Source organism: Microchirus variegatus (genome assembly GCF_963457635.1).
Source record: "Microchirus variegatus genome assembly, chromosome: 5".
NCBI lineage: Eukaryota > Metazoa > Chordata > Actinopteri > Pleuronectiformes > Soleidae > Microchirus > Microchirus variegatus.
The window spans coordinates 20,842,364-20,857,719 of record NC_139806.1 but is presented as its reverse complement, the minus strand read 5'-3'; the positions used below and the strand labels follow the sequence as shown (position 1 = coordinate 20,857,719).

Here is a 15,356-nt window from a genome sequence, read left to right as displayed (position 1 = left end):
GAAAACCCACACATGGGGAGAACATGCAAACATGCAAGAAAGGCTCGAAGTTGTTCCAGACGGGGTCTTCTTGCTGCAAAGGCAAGAGTGCTATCCACTACACCAACCATGGGCCCACAACATGAGTTACACAAACAAAAGATGAAGAGCAACCAATGTCAAATTACTGTATTGCACAGTTTATTTATTTTTAAAGAACAATAATACATAATATGCTGTAGGGCAAGGTTGATTCTTTTCTTTAAATCAGGGGTGTCAAACTCCAATGACCTGGGGGACAATGAGCATCTTGTCTGGTCAAGAGGGGGCCAGTCTAGCGAACTCTAACTTTAAAATGAAAACACAATATTCAATCAATAAAGATATTTGTGATGATATTTACAGATTTACACAAGTAAAATGTACAGAATTTCAAAGTAAAATAGCCTATATTGATATGGAATGACCTATACTTAATGATAAAAACTTTTTTATGATGCTAAATAAATCTATATACAGCAACAACAGACAATAATAATGTTGACAACTGTAATTCAAGCACTAAACAACAAGCTTATATTTGTGATTTAATTCAATGTTGAATGTAATACATATAATAATGTGATCATTAAGACCAAATGTCTTATTATTACTGTTCTCACCTCTTTGGCAGCTGTGTTTAAAAGAAGGTGAGGTCCTCGGCCATGTTTTTATTGTAACTTAATATTAAGTGGTGGGCCGCATGTAATGGATTGGGGTGCAGAATGTGGACCGCGGGCCACCAGTTTGATACCTCTGCTTTAAATTATATATTTTTCTGTTGGGATATTTTTTCTTCTTTTTTTTTAACCCTTAGTGCTCACGTGGCACAGATCTGTGCCGCAGGTGCACTATTGGTAAATTGGTGGGAATAATAAATAAACTCCTTATATGGACATCCTGTGGAAGTGTGTTAATAGGTCACATATTCAGGATTTACAATATGCGTTTTTATGTGTTGTTGAGTTATGATTCATTTCAGATCACATGTTTAGGAGTGATATAAAGTAGCAATAATTGTGCAGAAGTCACAAAAAGTTTTTTTTGTTGTTGATAAAAATGAGCCAAGTGAACTTTGAACTGTGGCATATTTCCAAATTTCACAAATTCAATCCAATTTAAAAAAAAATGTGTGTACTTTTTGCTGTGTGTTATATAGTTATAGTTATAAAGGTGAATTCTTCTTTTTAATTGTCTCAGTAGCCTCTGTATATATACTATAATATAGTTATATAGTAATGGAAAAAAGCAGCCAAAATGCTCTGTGTTCTAAAGGTTAAAGGGAAAGTTACCCATCATGGAAATGAAGAAGAAATCAATGTATGCTGACACAGAGAGTGATGCCATGAGGATATGAAGGTGGCTATATACAGCCGTTTTCTGTAGTTTTGGGTTTCACTTCAGCAGTTTTCAGCAGGTCAAACAAAGCCTCCTTTATGTGCAAAATGCACCTTCTAGCAGTCCTCACTTCATCCACAGCAAAAGCTTGGTGAGAAGCAGCACGATGCTGACCCCTCATCAGTCAGGTATCTTCCAGACTCAGGCTGGTCCCTGCACTCTGCTATGAAGGCCTGAAGCTGGGACACGGGCACCTTGTCTTGCTGGTGATGCTGGAAAAGAATCGTTTCAGTGTGAGGAGGCCACTCAAACAACATGGTTGGTTGGTGACAAACACTTTTTTTTTGTAGTCGAGGGAATTTAATAAATGCAGGACGAGTTCACATTTGGCAAAACTGGCAGACTCTATGCAAAATGAAATAATACATTTAAAAATAAGTGACTTATTGTCTTTATCTTCACTAGCTTGTGTTGGCTTTTCTGCTGAGTAGATGCTGTCTCACTGTGTCCGTCCCTCTCTCTTTCTCTCAGCAGCAGACTCATCTGTTTTGAACAGAACTGAAACAGAACTTTAAAGGCTGTGGAAACATGGCTTGTAATATTAAAAGGACATAGTGAGTACCATTTCTACAATTCTGTGACACATGGAAGGTCAGCATTGTGGAAGAGGGGTGAGGATGTGTGAAGGAAGGGGAAGGGGACAAAACATGGGAAGAGGGAGAGGAGACCAAACACATAGGCAGATTCCTAATGAAATTAGAGCTACAGTTGTGGACCATGTTGTCAATCACGGCCTCACAATGGCTGAGGCTGGTCAGAGGGTGCAACCAAATGTTGAAGAACCACTGTAAATTCAATCATTCAAACATTTGGTAGGGAGAACAGGTATGTATAGTATTGGACAGTAATCCAACATCTCATAATATCTTACTCAACTAACTACAGCAATGTGTATCTTTACTGTAGTTTTCAAATGGCTGTACAAGTAGTGTATAGTTGCTGTCTTGAGCATTTTCAGGTAGTGTCACTGAGTTCTGACCTTTTTTTTGCATTGGAAAACACTGAGAGAATAAACAGTCATAATGAAAACATGACAAAGCCATTTAACTATCTTGTTCATAAACGATGGTGTCAAGGCTTCTCATTTTGATGACACTGGCAGGTTCATTGACATGAATACTTGATTTTGAGGAATGGACTATCCACTTTGAGCAACATGCTTTTGCAGGTTATCCACTAGGTTTTGCAGTTTGCACTAATTATTTTGAGAAATGCACTAACTGCTGTGCAAATGTAAATAGTGATGTGAGAAAAGCACCAAAGCGACTGAGAAATTTTTTTTTAAGGGATGTAACAATGTTGATTTTAGGATACATTTTATATTTTACTCTTTGTAAAATGAGGTGACCGAGTGTTCTCATTGCTGGCACCCAAACTGTGGAATGAGCTCCCCACCCATGTCAAACTGGCCTCTACCCTGAAGACTTTTAAATCCTGTCTTAAAACTCGTTGACTTTTAACCCAGCATGAGAATTGTGTGGCCACTTTACCACATCCCACGGGGAGGACGGTACAGGACAATAAAAGCCAGAACAAACAGCCTGAAAAACATTACATATCCCAGGGCTGTTGCAATAATAAACAAACACTGGAGGGTGTGCCTCTTTCCTGTGCAATATTCCACCTGTTAAAGGCATCCACTATGATTCGATTCAATTCACTCTACAAAAAAGGGCAGAGCAGGCTGTGCTTCCTGTGCTTCTATCTATCTATCTATCTATCTATCTATCTATCTATCTATCTATCTATCTATCTATCTATCTATCTATCTATCTATCTATCTATCTATCTATCAATGGGTGAGATTCGGCTTCTCTTTTCATTAAATGTAAAATGGAGCTGTGTGTCATGCGCATAAAAGTGATGTGTAATATTCAAACTGTGTATCATATGAACCACAGCCAGCATATACAGAGTATAAAGTACAGGTCCCAGCACTGTGAGTTGGTTGGCAACTACCTTTTCTGGATTGGATGGTATGTGCTGTACAAATAAAACTACTTAGACTAATATATCAATATTAATCATATATAATAATTTAATATAATTTTGCTTTTGCTTTTCAGAGCTGTTTTCATAAATAAATATAAAATGATGATGATGTCTGATGCACTCTGATTGATAGATGGATAAAACCTTATCTATCTCTCTGGTGACTCAAACTGACCTTGATGGTCTCATAGGTGTCAGTGATGAGTGCGATGAAGAGGCTGAGCACCATGTAGATGAAGAGAGAGATGAAGGAGTAGAGGTAGACTCTGCTGAAAAGCCACACCATGTAGCTCTTGTCTCTCATGTGCAGGAAGGTGGCGTACATGTCGTCTCCATTGATGAGAGAGAAGAGACACTCTGTGACCCTGTCAAAGGTCCGGAACTGTCCAATGTCCGGAAAAAAATGTTGACAAATGTAGTTTTTATCGATCAGAGAACATCACAATGCTATCATCTACAGTACTGTGCAGAAGTCTTAGGCCACCATTAGATTTGTTGTTTTAGCAAGAGGATAATTATTTCTATTTCACTTTACTGGAACACATCCAGAAAATATGCATGCAGTTTTTTACCCTTGCACTTGAACAATAACACAGCTATGTTAAAGGGATAGTTCGGAATTTTGGACATAAGACCTATTTTCCAACTCAGCCGGTGTGATGGAGACGTCTGGAGACGTTTTCAAGAAATTTCATTCAGTTCTTCTAGTTGCCGAGTTCGCTGATGCTATGGCTAGCGCAAGTCAATGATACAAGTTAGCATGGCATTAAAAACACTCATAACGACTCCACAGTGCACCCGAGGCAAATCGATTGTAACGGCAGACTATCGATGTACATATCTGTGTTGATAGAATAATATTTGAAACAAAACTAACGTCGCATCGCATGAATTTTTGAGGGACTACTTTCTCAGCACTATACTTCAGTCCGCCGCTGCCGGAAGTATGACGCGCTGCTGCTGCTGCTGAGACATAAATCCTTCAAATTGCAAGGTTGGTTTTATTTCAAACATTCTATCAACACAGATATGTACATCGATAGTCTGCCGTTATAATCGATTTGCCTCTGGTGCACTGTGGAGTCTGTATGAGTGTTTCTAATGCCATGCTAACTTGTATCATTGACTTACGCTAGCCATAGCATCAGCGAACTCGGCAACTAGAAGAACTGAATGAAATTTCTTGAAAACGTCTCCAGACGTCTCCATCACACCGGCTGAGTTGGAAAATAGGTCCAAAATTCCGAACTATCACTTTAATACAGGAGTGGAACCTTAATTAATGTTACTGGTAAATCCTGTATTTGTCCTACTATTTCATTTAAAGAAATATCTGCTGTAAAAAAAAAAATGTCTTTTACGCCAGGTTTATTCAAGACATGCTTGAGCATTACATACACATGTTGCATGACTTAAACTCATTGACACCTCGCTACTATATAAGACCAGCTTTAAGTCGCATCACTTCATTCCAAATTCACATGATCACAGAATTTGACATACAGAAAAAAAAAACAGAGCTGGTGGTGCCCTGAAACTTTTGCACAGTACTGTATATTATATTAAAATAGAATTCATAATGCCAAGATAACTCTTGGCATCAATTATGACTTCCATACTTTGTCATGATAAGGCCCAAGCACAATCCAACCACAGAAGCAGTATCCCAGGTAGATCATGGCTGCACAGCAGCAAAATCGGATTACGTTTGGGAACGCAGCTCTGAGGGTTAGGATCAAGATCTAGGAGGAAACAAGTGTCAGTGTTTTTGTTTTGCTTTTTAGCAAATTTGCAGATGTGTGCAGTTATATGTGTAGTATTTAGTTAATTGCATATGTGCTTATGTGTTTATTTAATTGCATGTGTTCTTATTTGCATATGTGCTTATTTAATTGCATGTGTTCTTATTTGCATATGTGCTTATTTAATTGTTTATTTGCATATGTGCTTATTTAATTGTTTATTTGCATATGTGCTTAGTTATTTGTGTATGTGGTTAGTTATTTGTGTTTGTGCTTAGTTATTCTGTAGGGGTGTTTTGCCCTTCAGGGCCATCACAGCTTCAAACAGTTGTATGATGTGAAAACAAAAAGTTGCGACGCTGAAGTTCTCACATTGTACTTCTTGAAGAAACCAAGGTAACGGATCACGCCAACCCAGACCAGCATTGTGGCAGTTCCCAGCAAGATACTGCACACGTCATAGTTTGTCAGGAACTGCCAAAGAGAGAAATCAAATGCCAAGCTCCAAAATCAAAACTGCAGTGACTAATATGTGGAAATATAAGCAATGACAAACCTTTGTTTGTATTCCAATTTTGAGTGCTGATCCAGCGATGGACAATGTGTCACTGACAATTATGAGGATATACCAGCCATTCACAAACTCCATGCGGTCTGGCCACGTGACAGCTTTATTGTAGTACGCATTGAAGAAGGTGTTGAATTCCTGTGTACAAAGAGATAAGGACGCTTAGAGCAAGTCAATCGAACTCAAACCAAGGAAAAATGTTAATATTTGAGGCCCAATCTTATCGTTGGAAAGTTCCATCACTTTAATTCAGCATTTGAAGCATCTTGTAGAAATGTTTATTTTGTAAAACAGCTCATTCATTCATTCATTCATTCATTCATTCATCTTCTACCGTTTTATCTTCCACTCGAGGGTCGGGGTGGTGACACAGGGCGAAAGCTGGGACACGTCACTAGTCCATCACAGGGCAAAACGAATAATTACGCTACACAGTTTTGAAGTCATAAATGTTGGGTGTAACAACACTGGGAGGTAATGAGGAGGTAATGGTCTCATTTACCAGTTTGGGCTTTGGCAACCCCTAGGGAAGGAGAAGTCGAGAGGGTAAATAAACACTTCCACAATTACTCAAAAATGATTACAAACTCACAAAGCCCATCTCAAGGACCTCTCAGTCCTCAGCATTATGAGATGCATGATCCTCCATGATGATCATTGACTATCATTTTCTCTCAGCCATGAATTATGGGTAACACTTTCGATTAGGGAATTCATACAGTATTCGCCATTAACTAGGTGTTTACTAACATGTATATAAATAGCATACTAGCCCTTTATTATTTATACAATATATATAAAATAAATAATAATATATATAATATAATATAAAATAAAGGGCTAGTATGCTACTTATATATGTTAGAAGTAGTATGATGGAAAGGATTACAGTATATTTGAGAATTAGCTGAAGGCATAGCCCCAGGGTATGACACTAAAGGTGTGTGTGTGTGTGTGTGTGTGTGTGTGTGTGTGTGTGTGTGTGTGTGTGTGTGTGTGTGTGTGTGTGTGTGTGTGTGTGTGTGTGTGTGTGTGTGTGTGTGTGTGTGTGTACAATACAATAACATCTTGAAATGTTATTGTATTGTTTGTTTTTAAATACATAAACACTTTGACATGACTATAGCTGTTCAAATAATTTAAATCCTCACATAAAAAAGATTAAGTAGTGAATTGAGTTGTGGTTATATGACTTTTAGTGTTTTGTTGTTCACATTAAATGTTACTGTGGATTATATCAAATTTGTACTGGGTTTTTTTTATTTCTCAAATAAAAAACATTTTTTTATTCTCTTTCATTTAAAAAGAGGAAACTCTGTCCTCACATGCAAATTGTGTCAGGTTTACATAGTTAATGACTTCCCTAAAGCTGGAAATGATGTCACACAAAAGGAGGAGCATAAAATATTTTTATGCAGCAGGATGTGAAGCTTTAGTCCATATTCTACATGTCAGTGTGTAGTAGTGCAAATCAGTCATGGGACTCCTGCTCACTGTCCTAATTGGCATTCTTGCCTCTCTGATCGGAGGACTTTACCTTCTTGGTGTGTTTCGAAGGCGGAAGCCAGGAGAGCCCCCTTTGGATAAGGGGCTCATCCCTTGGCTGGGTCATCTCTTGGAGTTTCGCAGCAATACAATGCAATTCCTCGAGAGGATGAAGCAAAAGCATGGCGATGTTGTCACAATACAGCTGGGAGGGTTTTATACTACATTCATTCAGGATCCTCTATCATTTGCACAATTTGAAAAGGACAGTAGAGAAAAATTTGACTTCAAGAAGCTTGCAAGGAGTATTTTGTATAGAGTGTTTGATTATCAACCTCAAGAGGATGTGCACCACATTGTCCAGAGCTCCAGCAACAAGTATCTCAAGGGAGATGGCCTGAAGGTAATGATACAATCATTGATGACTAATTTTCAGAATCTGATGTTGCACAGAATTGATGCAGCTGCAGACAAAAGCACCTGGATAGAGGATGGACTCTTTATGTACAGCTGCGTTATCAATTTTGGGGCCGGCTTCTTGTCTCTGTTTGGGAACACACCACCTGAGTCAGAAGGAAGTGAAGAGAAAGCGATTGAGAAAGATAGAACTGAGATGGCGGCCTTATTCTCCGAGTGGCGTAAATATGACCATCTCTTCCCCGACGAGATGATCCAGTTGCAAACACCCAAGGAAAAATCTGAGACAAAGAGGCTGAAGAAGATTTTCTGGAAAGCTCTGTCAGTAGAAAAGTTGAAGAACAAGGACAACCTCAGCCGCTGGATATGGGACATACAGCAGTTCAGAAATGATACGGGTATGAAGGAGTCAATGATTGACAGGTACATGTTTGTACTTCTTTGGGCCTCTCAGGGCAACCCAGGGCCAGCCTCCTTCTGGTTGCTCTTCTTCCTCATGAAAGACCCAGAGGCCATGGCAGCAGTAAAGGAAGAGGTAGATAGGATTGTGAAGGAATCAGGACAGGAAGTCCGACGTGGTGGTCCTTTATTCAACCTGACTGATGAAATGCTGATGAAAGCATCCATCCTGGACAGTGCTGTGGAAGAGAGTCTCCGACTCACTGCTGCACCCCTCCTCCCGAGAGATGTGCTTCAGGATACGACTTTCAAGATGGCAGATGGTCGTGAATATTTCATTCGCAAAGGTGACCGAGTGGCAGTGTTCCCTTACAGTGCAGTTCAAATGGACCCAGAGGTCCACGCTGACCCAATTTCATTCAAATATGACCGCTTTCTCAATCCAGACGGGAGCAAGAAAACAGATTTCTACAAGAAGGGGAAGAAGGTGAAGTATTACAGCATGCCCTTTGGCACTGGGATCTCAATGTGTCCTGGGCGTTACTATGCCTGGAGTCAGATTAAGCAGTTTGTTTTCCTCATGTTGGTCTATTTTGAGTTTGAGCTGAAGAATCCTGATGAGAAGAGACCTGGTTTTACCAGATGGGGCATTGGATCCATGCAGCCTGCCAATGATGTTCAGTTTCGGTACAGACTCAGATATTAAACCAGTGTCTTATTTCTCGCATTTATAAAGCTTATAGCTGACAATTGTGAAACAAAAAGATTCATGAGTGAAGTTTTATCTTTGATGTGATATCCAATGAGTGATCGGGACATAATGGGCGTGGGTTTAAAATGATATTTACGGTATATATATATAATACATTTATTTTGTTTGTTTGTGTGCTGTTACCAACACAAGTTTGTTCAGCATTTGTTGTAAAGTTCAACAAGGTTAGTTCAGATTTCTTAATTCTATTAAATCCCATCTAAAATGTTTTTGATTATGATTTGTTTGTTTGTTTGTTTGATAAAGTTATCATGGTACGGCATTCACGTGAAGTCAATTAAAATAAAAAATATGGGCAATGTTTTAAAATGTTTACAATGTTTACCATGTAAAATTGTCTTGCCTTAACCAAAACAAATCTTGTTCCACAAGCAGATGGAAAAAGACGTCACCGAATCACTTTTCCAACCCACAAATATTTCATTTCATAATTGATAGAAAGCAATAAAGATGTTCAACTGTTTAACTGATACAACTGTTTCCTTGCCTTGAATAACTGCACATTTTTAAAAATATGATTTATATCACAAATAGAGACGTGCAAGATTGCCCTGCATGTACTTTGAAACTGGATTCACTCCCTAGGGTCATTTTTAAATGTCTATACACAAACACACACAGTGACATCCTGGAGCTTTTTAAATTGTGGCTGACAAAACAGCGGGGTCGTACCTATGTTCCCCGGGTCCTATGTACCCTTAGGGGTAGGGTTAGAGAAAGGGTCCTATGTTACCCGGTCACATACAAGGCGGGGAACATAGGACCCGGGCAGACCCGGCTGCAGAAAAACATTTAAGGGGGGGCATTACATTTTTTCAGGGGGGCAAACTTTTTCAACCTATTTTTTATAGCCTATTTTATTTATTTATTTGCTTCAGGGTGAACAGTATGGCTCTGTGACCACTCCTACAGTGTGGAGAAATAATTTTGCTCTTACTAAAAAGGGGCAGTTCATCACAAAATCTACAAAAAAAAAAATGTGTCGTGCTGTGTACATTTATCAAATAAAGCATGTATTCAAGAAGATAGCACCATGCAGCTGCTTCACTACTGGAAAAAGAAGCACGGATGTCAACCTGAACACTGAAGTAAACATTCATACTGGAAGAAGTAGCTAAAGCAGCTGGGGAGCACAAGGAGCAGCACAAAGCAGTGTTTCCCTTCTGCCTACACGTAACCTAAAGTTTGTGAGTGAGTGAGTGTAACTCACCTGCATCATGCAGGCGAGTTACACTCACTCAAACTAGGCTCACCTGGAACCTAGTTTTAAGGATTTTTTTTGGCAAATGGAGCAAAGAAACCAGACAATATTCACATTTAAGAAGACATATCACAAAGTTTGTATTAATTGTAAAAAAAAAAAAAAAAAAAAAACCTCTCTAAAGATTTATTCATTGTTGCAGCCCTACTGGTTACCTAAATGTTTCACGAATATTACATGATAACAAAAAAATCTAAAAAAATATTTTGGGGCGCTGGGCACTATACGCCGCATGACACGTTTCCATGGCAACTGACCGGAAAAAGATGCGTGTGACGTCATGTTTACGTGCTCCCGATTGTTAAAATGTGTCTCTAAAGTAACGCTAAACTTTAAAAACAGAGGCACACATACGCAGTTACACAGGTACGCTGGTTATTTGTAGCGCTGCTGTTTTCCTTTAATAAACAGACCGCTCCAGTTCCACTGTAGGCGCGCTAAATGACACAAGGAGCTTACGGAGCTAACTGGTGGACAGCGAATGCTGCGAGCGAAACGAAGACTTGTGGCACCCCCTGATGAATGTTTACGCCAGTGTTACTCTTTACTTCAGTGTTTCGGTTTCCAGTAGAAGTGAATGGCGCTGCTAGTAACTAGCGACCATAAACGTCAAGTGCTAACAGCGTACCATCTCATCGGTGACCCGCCCCCACCACCTGTGATTGGCCAGCATGTTGCCTTCGTTCGTTGGTTGGATTGGTTGAATTGTATGATCGATAAACCAAGATAGAAATAATAGAGAGCTGGCCACTCCGATGTAAAAAACAAAACCCAAATAAAATAAAAAGCTCCCAGCCATGGACTGTATAAAAAGCCCAGGGGGGGCACGGCTGACTCTGTGGGCGGGCACGGCCCCCCAATGCCCGCCCATGCCGCCGGGACTGGACCCGGGGAACATAGGACCCGGGGAACATAGGACCCGGGGAACATAGGACCCGGGGAACATAGGACCCGGGGAACATAGGACCCGGGGAACATAGGACCCGGGGAACATAGGACCCGGGGAACATAGATACTGTCCCCAAAACAGCTAGCTACGCTAATGCTAATCGAAAAAAAAACATTTGTGTTGTCCCTAATGAGGTTGCACAGTGTTTGTATTATGTTAGCCCTACGCTAATGCTAATCGTAGCCTCGCTAGCTTAACTTTGGAAACAGGTTTGCCAGGTTAGCCTCAAAGTAGCAGCATGCTAATGCAAAATAAAAATGTGCTTACGTATTGGTGAATTCATTATATAATACCATGTTCTGCGGTGAACCTTCTGTGGAAAAATGGCACTCTCTGTAAAGCAAGGCTTTACTGGAGTACATATAAGAGGTTTCTATAATTGCACTTTTCCATTATACGGTTCTAGCACTATTCGGCTCGACTTGGCTCTACTTGGTTTGGTATCAGTCACATGGTGTTTTCCATTACTATAGTACCTGCTCAATGTGGGCAGAGTCATCATAACATGACTGCACAAAACTGACCTGACATCAATTTATACGCGACACAAACACACAAACTAGTGAAGAGCAAAGCAGTTCTTTTTTCCGGTGGACAGAATCATTAGAATCAGTTCATTAAAAAAGATGTGTTCAGTACTTCCTGCATGACCGGAGAGCAGATCCATGACACATGCTGTCACTAAATACACCAGATTCCTCTGTTAAATATTGAGATTTTAGAAATGTCCTTTGCTAAATGCTGGAGATTAGCCCATGTTTTCAGGATTTGGAAGTCTTTTTAACTGATCTAAAGTTTTTTATGAAAATGTTTTTGTGTCGGACGCCGCGCACACGACTCTTCCAATTTGACGACACTCTCTGACCAATCAGTGAACGGCAGTCTGTCTACGTCACATTTTAGTATCAGCTCAGCTCGCTTGGAACCTCACCAGACTAGGTACTATCACTAATGGAAATGAGCCTGTGCGAGAACTGTATAATGGAAAAATACTTTGAAAGTGAGTGCTTTGTTGTGAGGCTTTCAAATGTTACATGGAGCACTGCTGAAATAACCAAACGCATGTGTTGAAAGATCGAACTGTCCAGGGTGTACCCCACCTATCGCCCAACGTCAGCTGAGATGGACACATTCAGAAATCAAGTCAAGTGGACTGATTATTAATCTATCCCATGTTCACATGAAATCTATGATATATATGTGAATTATTTCTCCAAGTTTTTTGTGTTCACAGTCCTGATTTAAGTTCTGGGTGTGGACCTCAGAGGATTTTCACATTTCAAAGTGAGCCCAGGCCTTCTTGAGTTTGGGAATAGCTGCACATAAACCTAAAAAAGTTTATCCAATAGACAAGCACTTGGTAAGTATAATGAATGATAACACTGTCCGAGACCATAAAATGAATTAATCAAACATGAGAAGAGCATATTAGAACTTACAAACTGCAGTTGGATTCCATTGATGACAGATCGTGTGCAGAGGATGAGAGAAGTGAAACAAGCGAGGATAACCACAGCGTCAAACCACAGGAGGAGATAATCGTTCTTCCCAGCTGAAGGAAAGCCACAGATTGTAGTTTAGTCGTTGCATACTGGCAGAGCCGGCCCAAGGCATAAGTGAACTCAACAGATGCATCAATAGTGAGTGGGAAAATACATTTTAGCATATTAAAGAAATCTAGATATACTAAGATATAGATAGTTTAATCACGGCTTTAGTCCATCTTCCTTCCTCAGAGACAAAAGTCTCTACGGTATCACCAGTAATTTTGTTAAAAAACAGAAAACACATTCAGATTGATGCCAAGTGACAGATATATGAGTGATCTCCCCACTGCGCTTCCCAGAATCTACTATCTTTGTCTTTGTAATAGTAATAATCATATATAACAATAATTAGAATTCAAACCAAATATGTTGAAGCAGCATTTAGCTGTTGTGCTGCACACAATTGGAACAAGCTACCAAATCGGCATCAACATTTATTTTCTTATATGCTTATGATTGAGCTCTTTTAATACAGCTCCCTAATGCAAAAGTTTTGAGGGATAAAAAAGTTAAAGTTTAAAATTTAAAGCAAACTTCTTGTATTGTATGTATTTTCTTGGACAAAGCAAAGGTTGAGGTGGATCACAAAAGTTGTCGCAAAAGAATGCCACTATGCCCCCTGCTGGCTGTTTCAAGAAATTACATAAATCTAAATATAAGCAGCATTAGTTTGAGTAAAAACTCACAAGTGCCTTCCACACTCCATTCTCTGCATTCATTAATCCTGACATCGTTTTCAACATGGACCTTTATCTTCCCACTGTGTGCGTGGTTGTTGAACATGATCTGTGATACAAAACAAACACAAAAAAATTTGTTATTAGTTATTTCTGAGGATGGAAAAGTATGTTCATGAATTCAATTCCAGTGCATGTGTGGCCATTTTTAAACATTGTCACCAACCATTATATGGAAGTCATAACAGTCTGGGAGCTCATGATGCCGCACAGTCTGCAGGTTGATGGTTTTCAGGGTGAGGTAGATGTTCACTGATAGCAGCCTACACACACAAGCACACATTAGCAGGCAGGCACCACTTGGATCAGCAGCTATGAGAACAGTGTTTTAAGTTCTGTCACCTTCTGAAATCTAAGGAGAAGTCGAACTGTGTGGCCAAGCTACTGTTTTCAAGTGACTGCACAGGGTATATGGAAATACAGTCTGTGAGAGGGAAACACAGACCACATGCTTACAAAGGAGTTCCACCTCAAGTCAACAGAGCAACTAGTTCACATTCATTCCTCCATTTCTACCACGCTTTTGTTGATATTACTAACTAGGTTCCTCTTTTCTACCGAGTCACAAGTAAATCCATGGTGTGATTATGTTCCATATGTGCCATGAATCAGCTTCCATAAATAAATATCGTATTTAAAAAAAAAATGTGCACAATATGAAAGCATGATGCTTGTGTTTTGTGCTGAGGTACCTTTATCGACGCGTGGATCGATGTCAAAGGTCTCATTGCCAGGATTGATGCTGCTGTTTCTGTACAATTCTTGGCAGAGAGTCAAAGGGGTGTACTCGCCTTCCACTCTTCCATATGCAAGATTGCCTACAGACAGGTTTTGGAGTCCTGTGTACTGCAAATAAGAAGTTTTCATACCATTAAAGTCATTTGCCATGAAATCCTCAGGTGACACTGGGTTCAAAGTGTAGCACATGCATTTTAAATATGAACAAATGTATGTTAGTGTCAAATAATTCATAAATTGTGGATTAAGTCTATCAGCTCCAAGACTTAAAAGAGGCAGTATTTTGAACTTGTGTCACCCTGTAATTGTTTTATGTCAAGGCAAACAGAGATTACAGCGATATTGGTAGTTGCTAGTAAATGGTTGCAAAGAACAAAAGCATCAATCATAGCGTTTATTTGGTTTGAAATATAAAATCAAAGCAAATGCGGTGAATGCATTTCCAGTACCCTGTTGATAACGTAGTAGATGTGATCATACACATCTGCTTTGGTGTAAAGTGCGTAGCTCCCAAGCCGGTGATCTTTGTATTCTTTCAGAAAGAGATGTCTGAAAGCCATGAGATTTTCATCTTTGAAGGTGACCATCATTTCGTTGCTCAGTCCAAAAGTCACTAACTGAAGCGGGAGACAATAACGTGCATGTGAGACGGTTATTTATCCACCCTATGTTCACATTTAGGGTCACTGTTTTCATACAATACCTGGACTGTAATGATGACAATTTTGACTATTTGTAACATCAGTTTCCATGGCTTGCGACCCCTGGCTCTGTATTTTTCACAGGGGTTCATGAAGAAGTACTTGAGCCTTCGTCTGAAGTCCTCCACCACCTTTGACTCCAGAGTGTGAGCACTCAGCAGAGATTGTGAGTCCTCCATGACACTGAAGTGCACAATACACAACTGCAGTAGTGTTGCTTTAGTTATGTGTTCATTGTCACGTTATTCGTGCACCAGAAAGGAGTCGAGAGGTAAAAGAGAAGGTGTTTATTCATTCCAGTCATTCTGATGTCTATCAAACTGGTTCTCCTGCACAAGGCGACTACCTTCACTCTGTGTCTGTGTCCACATGTATATCCTGTCGTGTCATCTCATCACAAATTAAACTAAACTACAAACAGTGGCAAACTTAACTACAGTAACAATATGGTATATGTGCTGTAATATTATGGTCATGATTTTGTAATTGGGAAGTAATATTATGGTACTATCGCCCTATTCTAGCAGTAATCACCAAAGAAAGCTTAGTCATGCTGAAAAGTGGGACATACGAGAGGATGACTTTGTTATATAGTACTATTTTACAAATCATATGGCATCTCCTTATTAGCA

The 15,356-nt window shown here is 39.6% G+C and overlaps 2 protein-coding genes across 2 annotated transcripts; one reads left to right on the top strand and one right to left on the bottom strand.

The window, feature by feature from the left end:
- Window positions 1-1,487: 1,487 nt before the first annotated feature.
- mcoln3a (mucolipin TRP cation channel 3a) lies at window positions 1,488-14,903 on the bottom strand (the record flags this gene model as incomplete). Its single annotated transcript, XM_083889606.1, has 12 exons — window positions 1,488-1,628; window positions 3,584-3,790; window positions 5,028-5,150; window positions 5,523-5,624; window positions 5,707-5,856; window positions 12,441-12,553; window positions 13,235-13,334; window positions 13,452-13,548; window positions 13,628-13,709; window positions 13,978-14,131; window positions 14,473-14,640; window positions 14,727-14,903. 12 exons carry the CDS (start codon window positions 14,901-14,903, stop codon window positions 1,488-1,490), a joined length of 1,614 nt encoding a protein of 537 aa, XP_083745732.1.
- LOC310926857 (7-alpha-hydroxycholest-4-en-3-one 12-alpha-hydroxylase-like) lies at window positions 7,196-8,725 on the top strand (the record flags this gene model as incomplete). The annotated part of the gene is made up of 1 exon (XM_083889063.1): window positions 7,196-8,725. The coding sequence occupies one exon, from the start codon at window positions 7,196-7,198 to the stop codon at window positions 8,723-8,725; it is 1,530 nt and encodes a 509-aa protein (XP_083745189.1).
- Window positions 14,904-15,356: the final 453 nt, after the last annotated feature.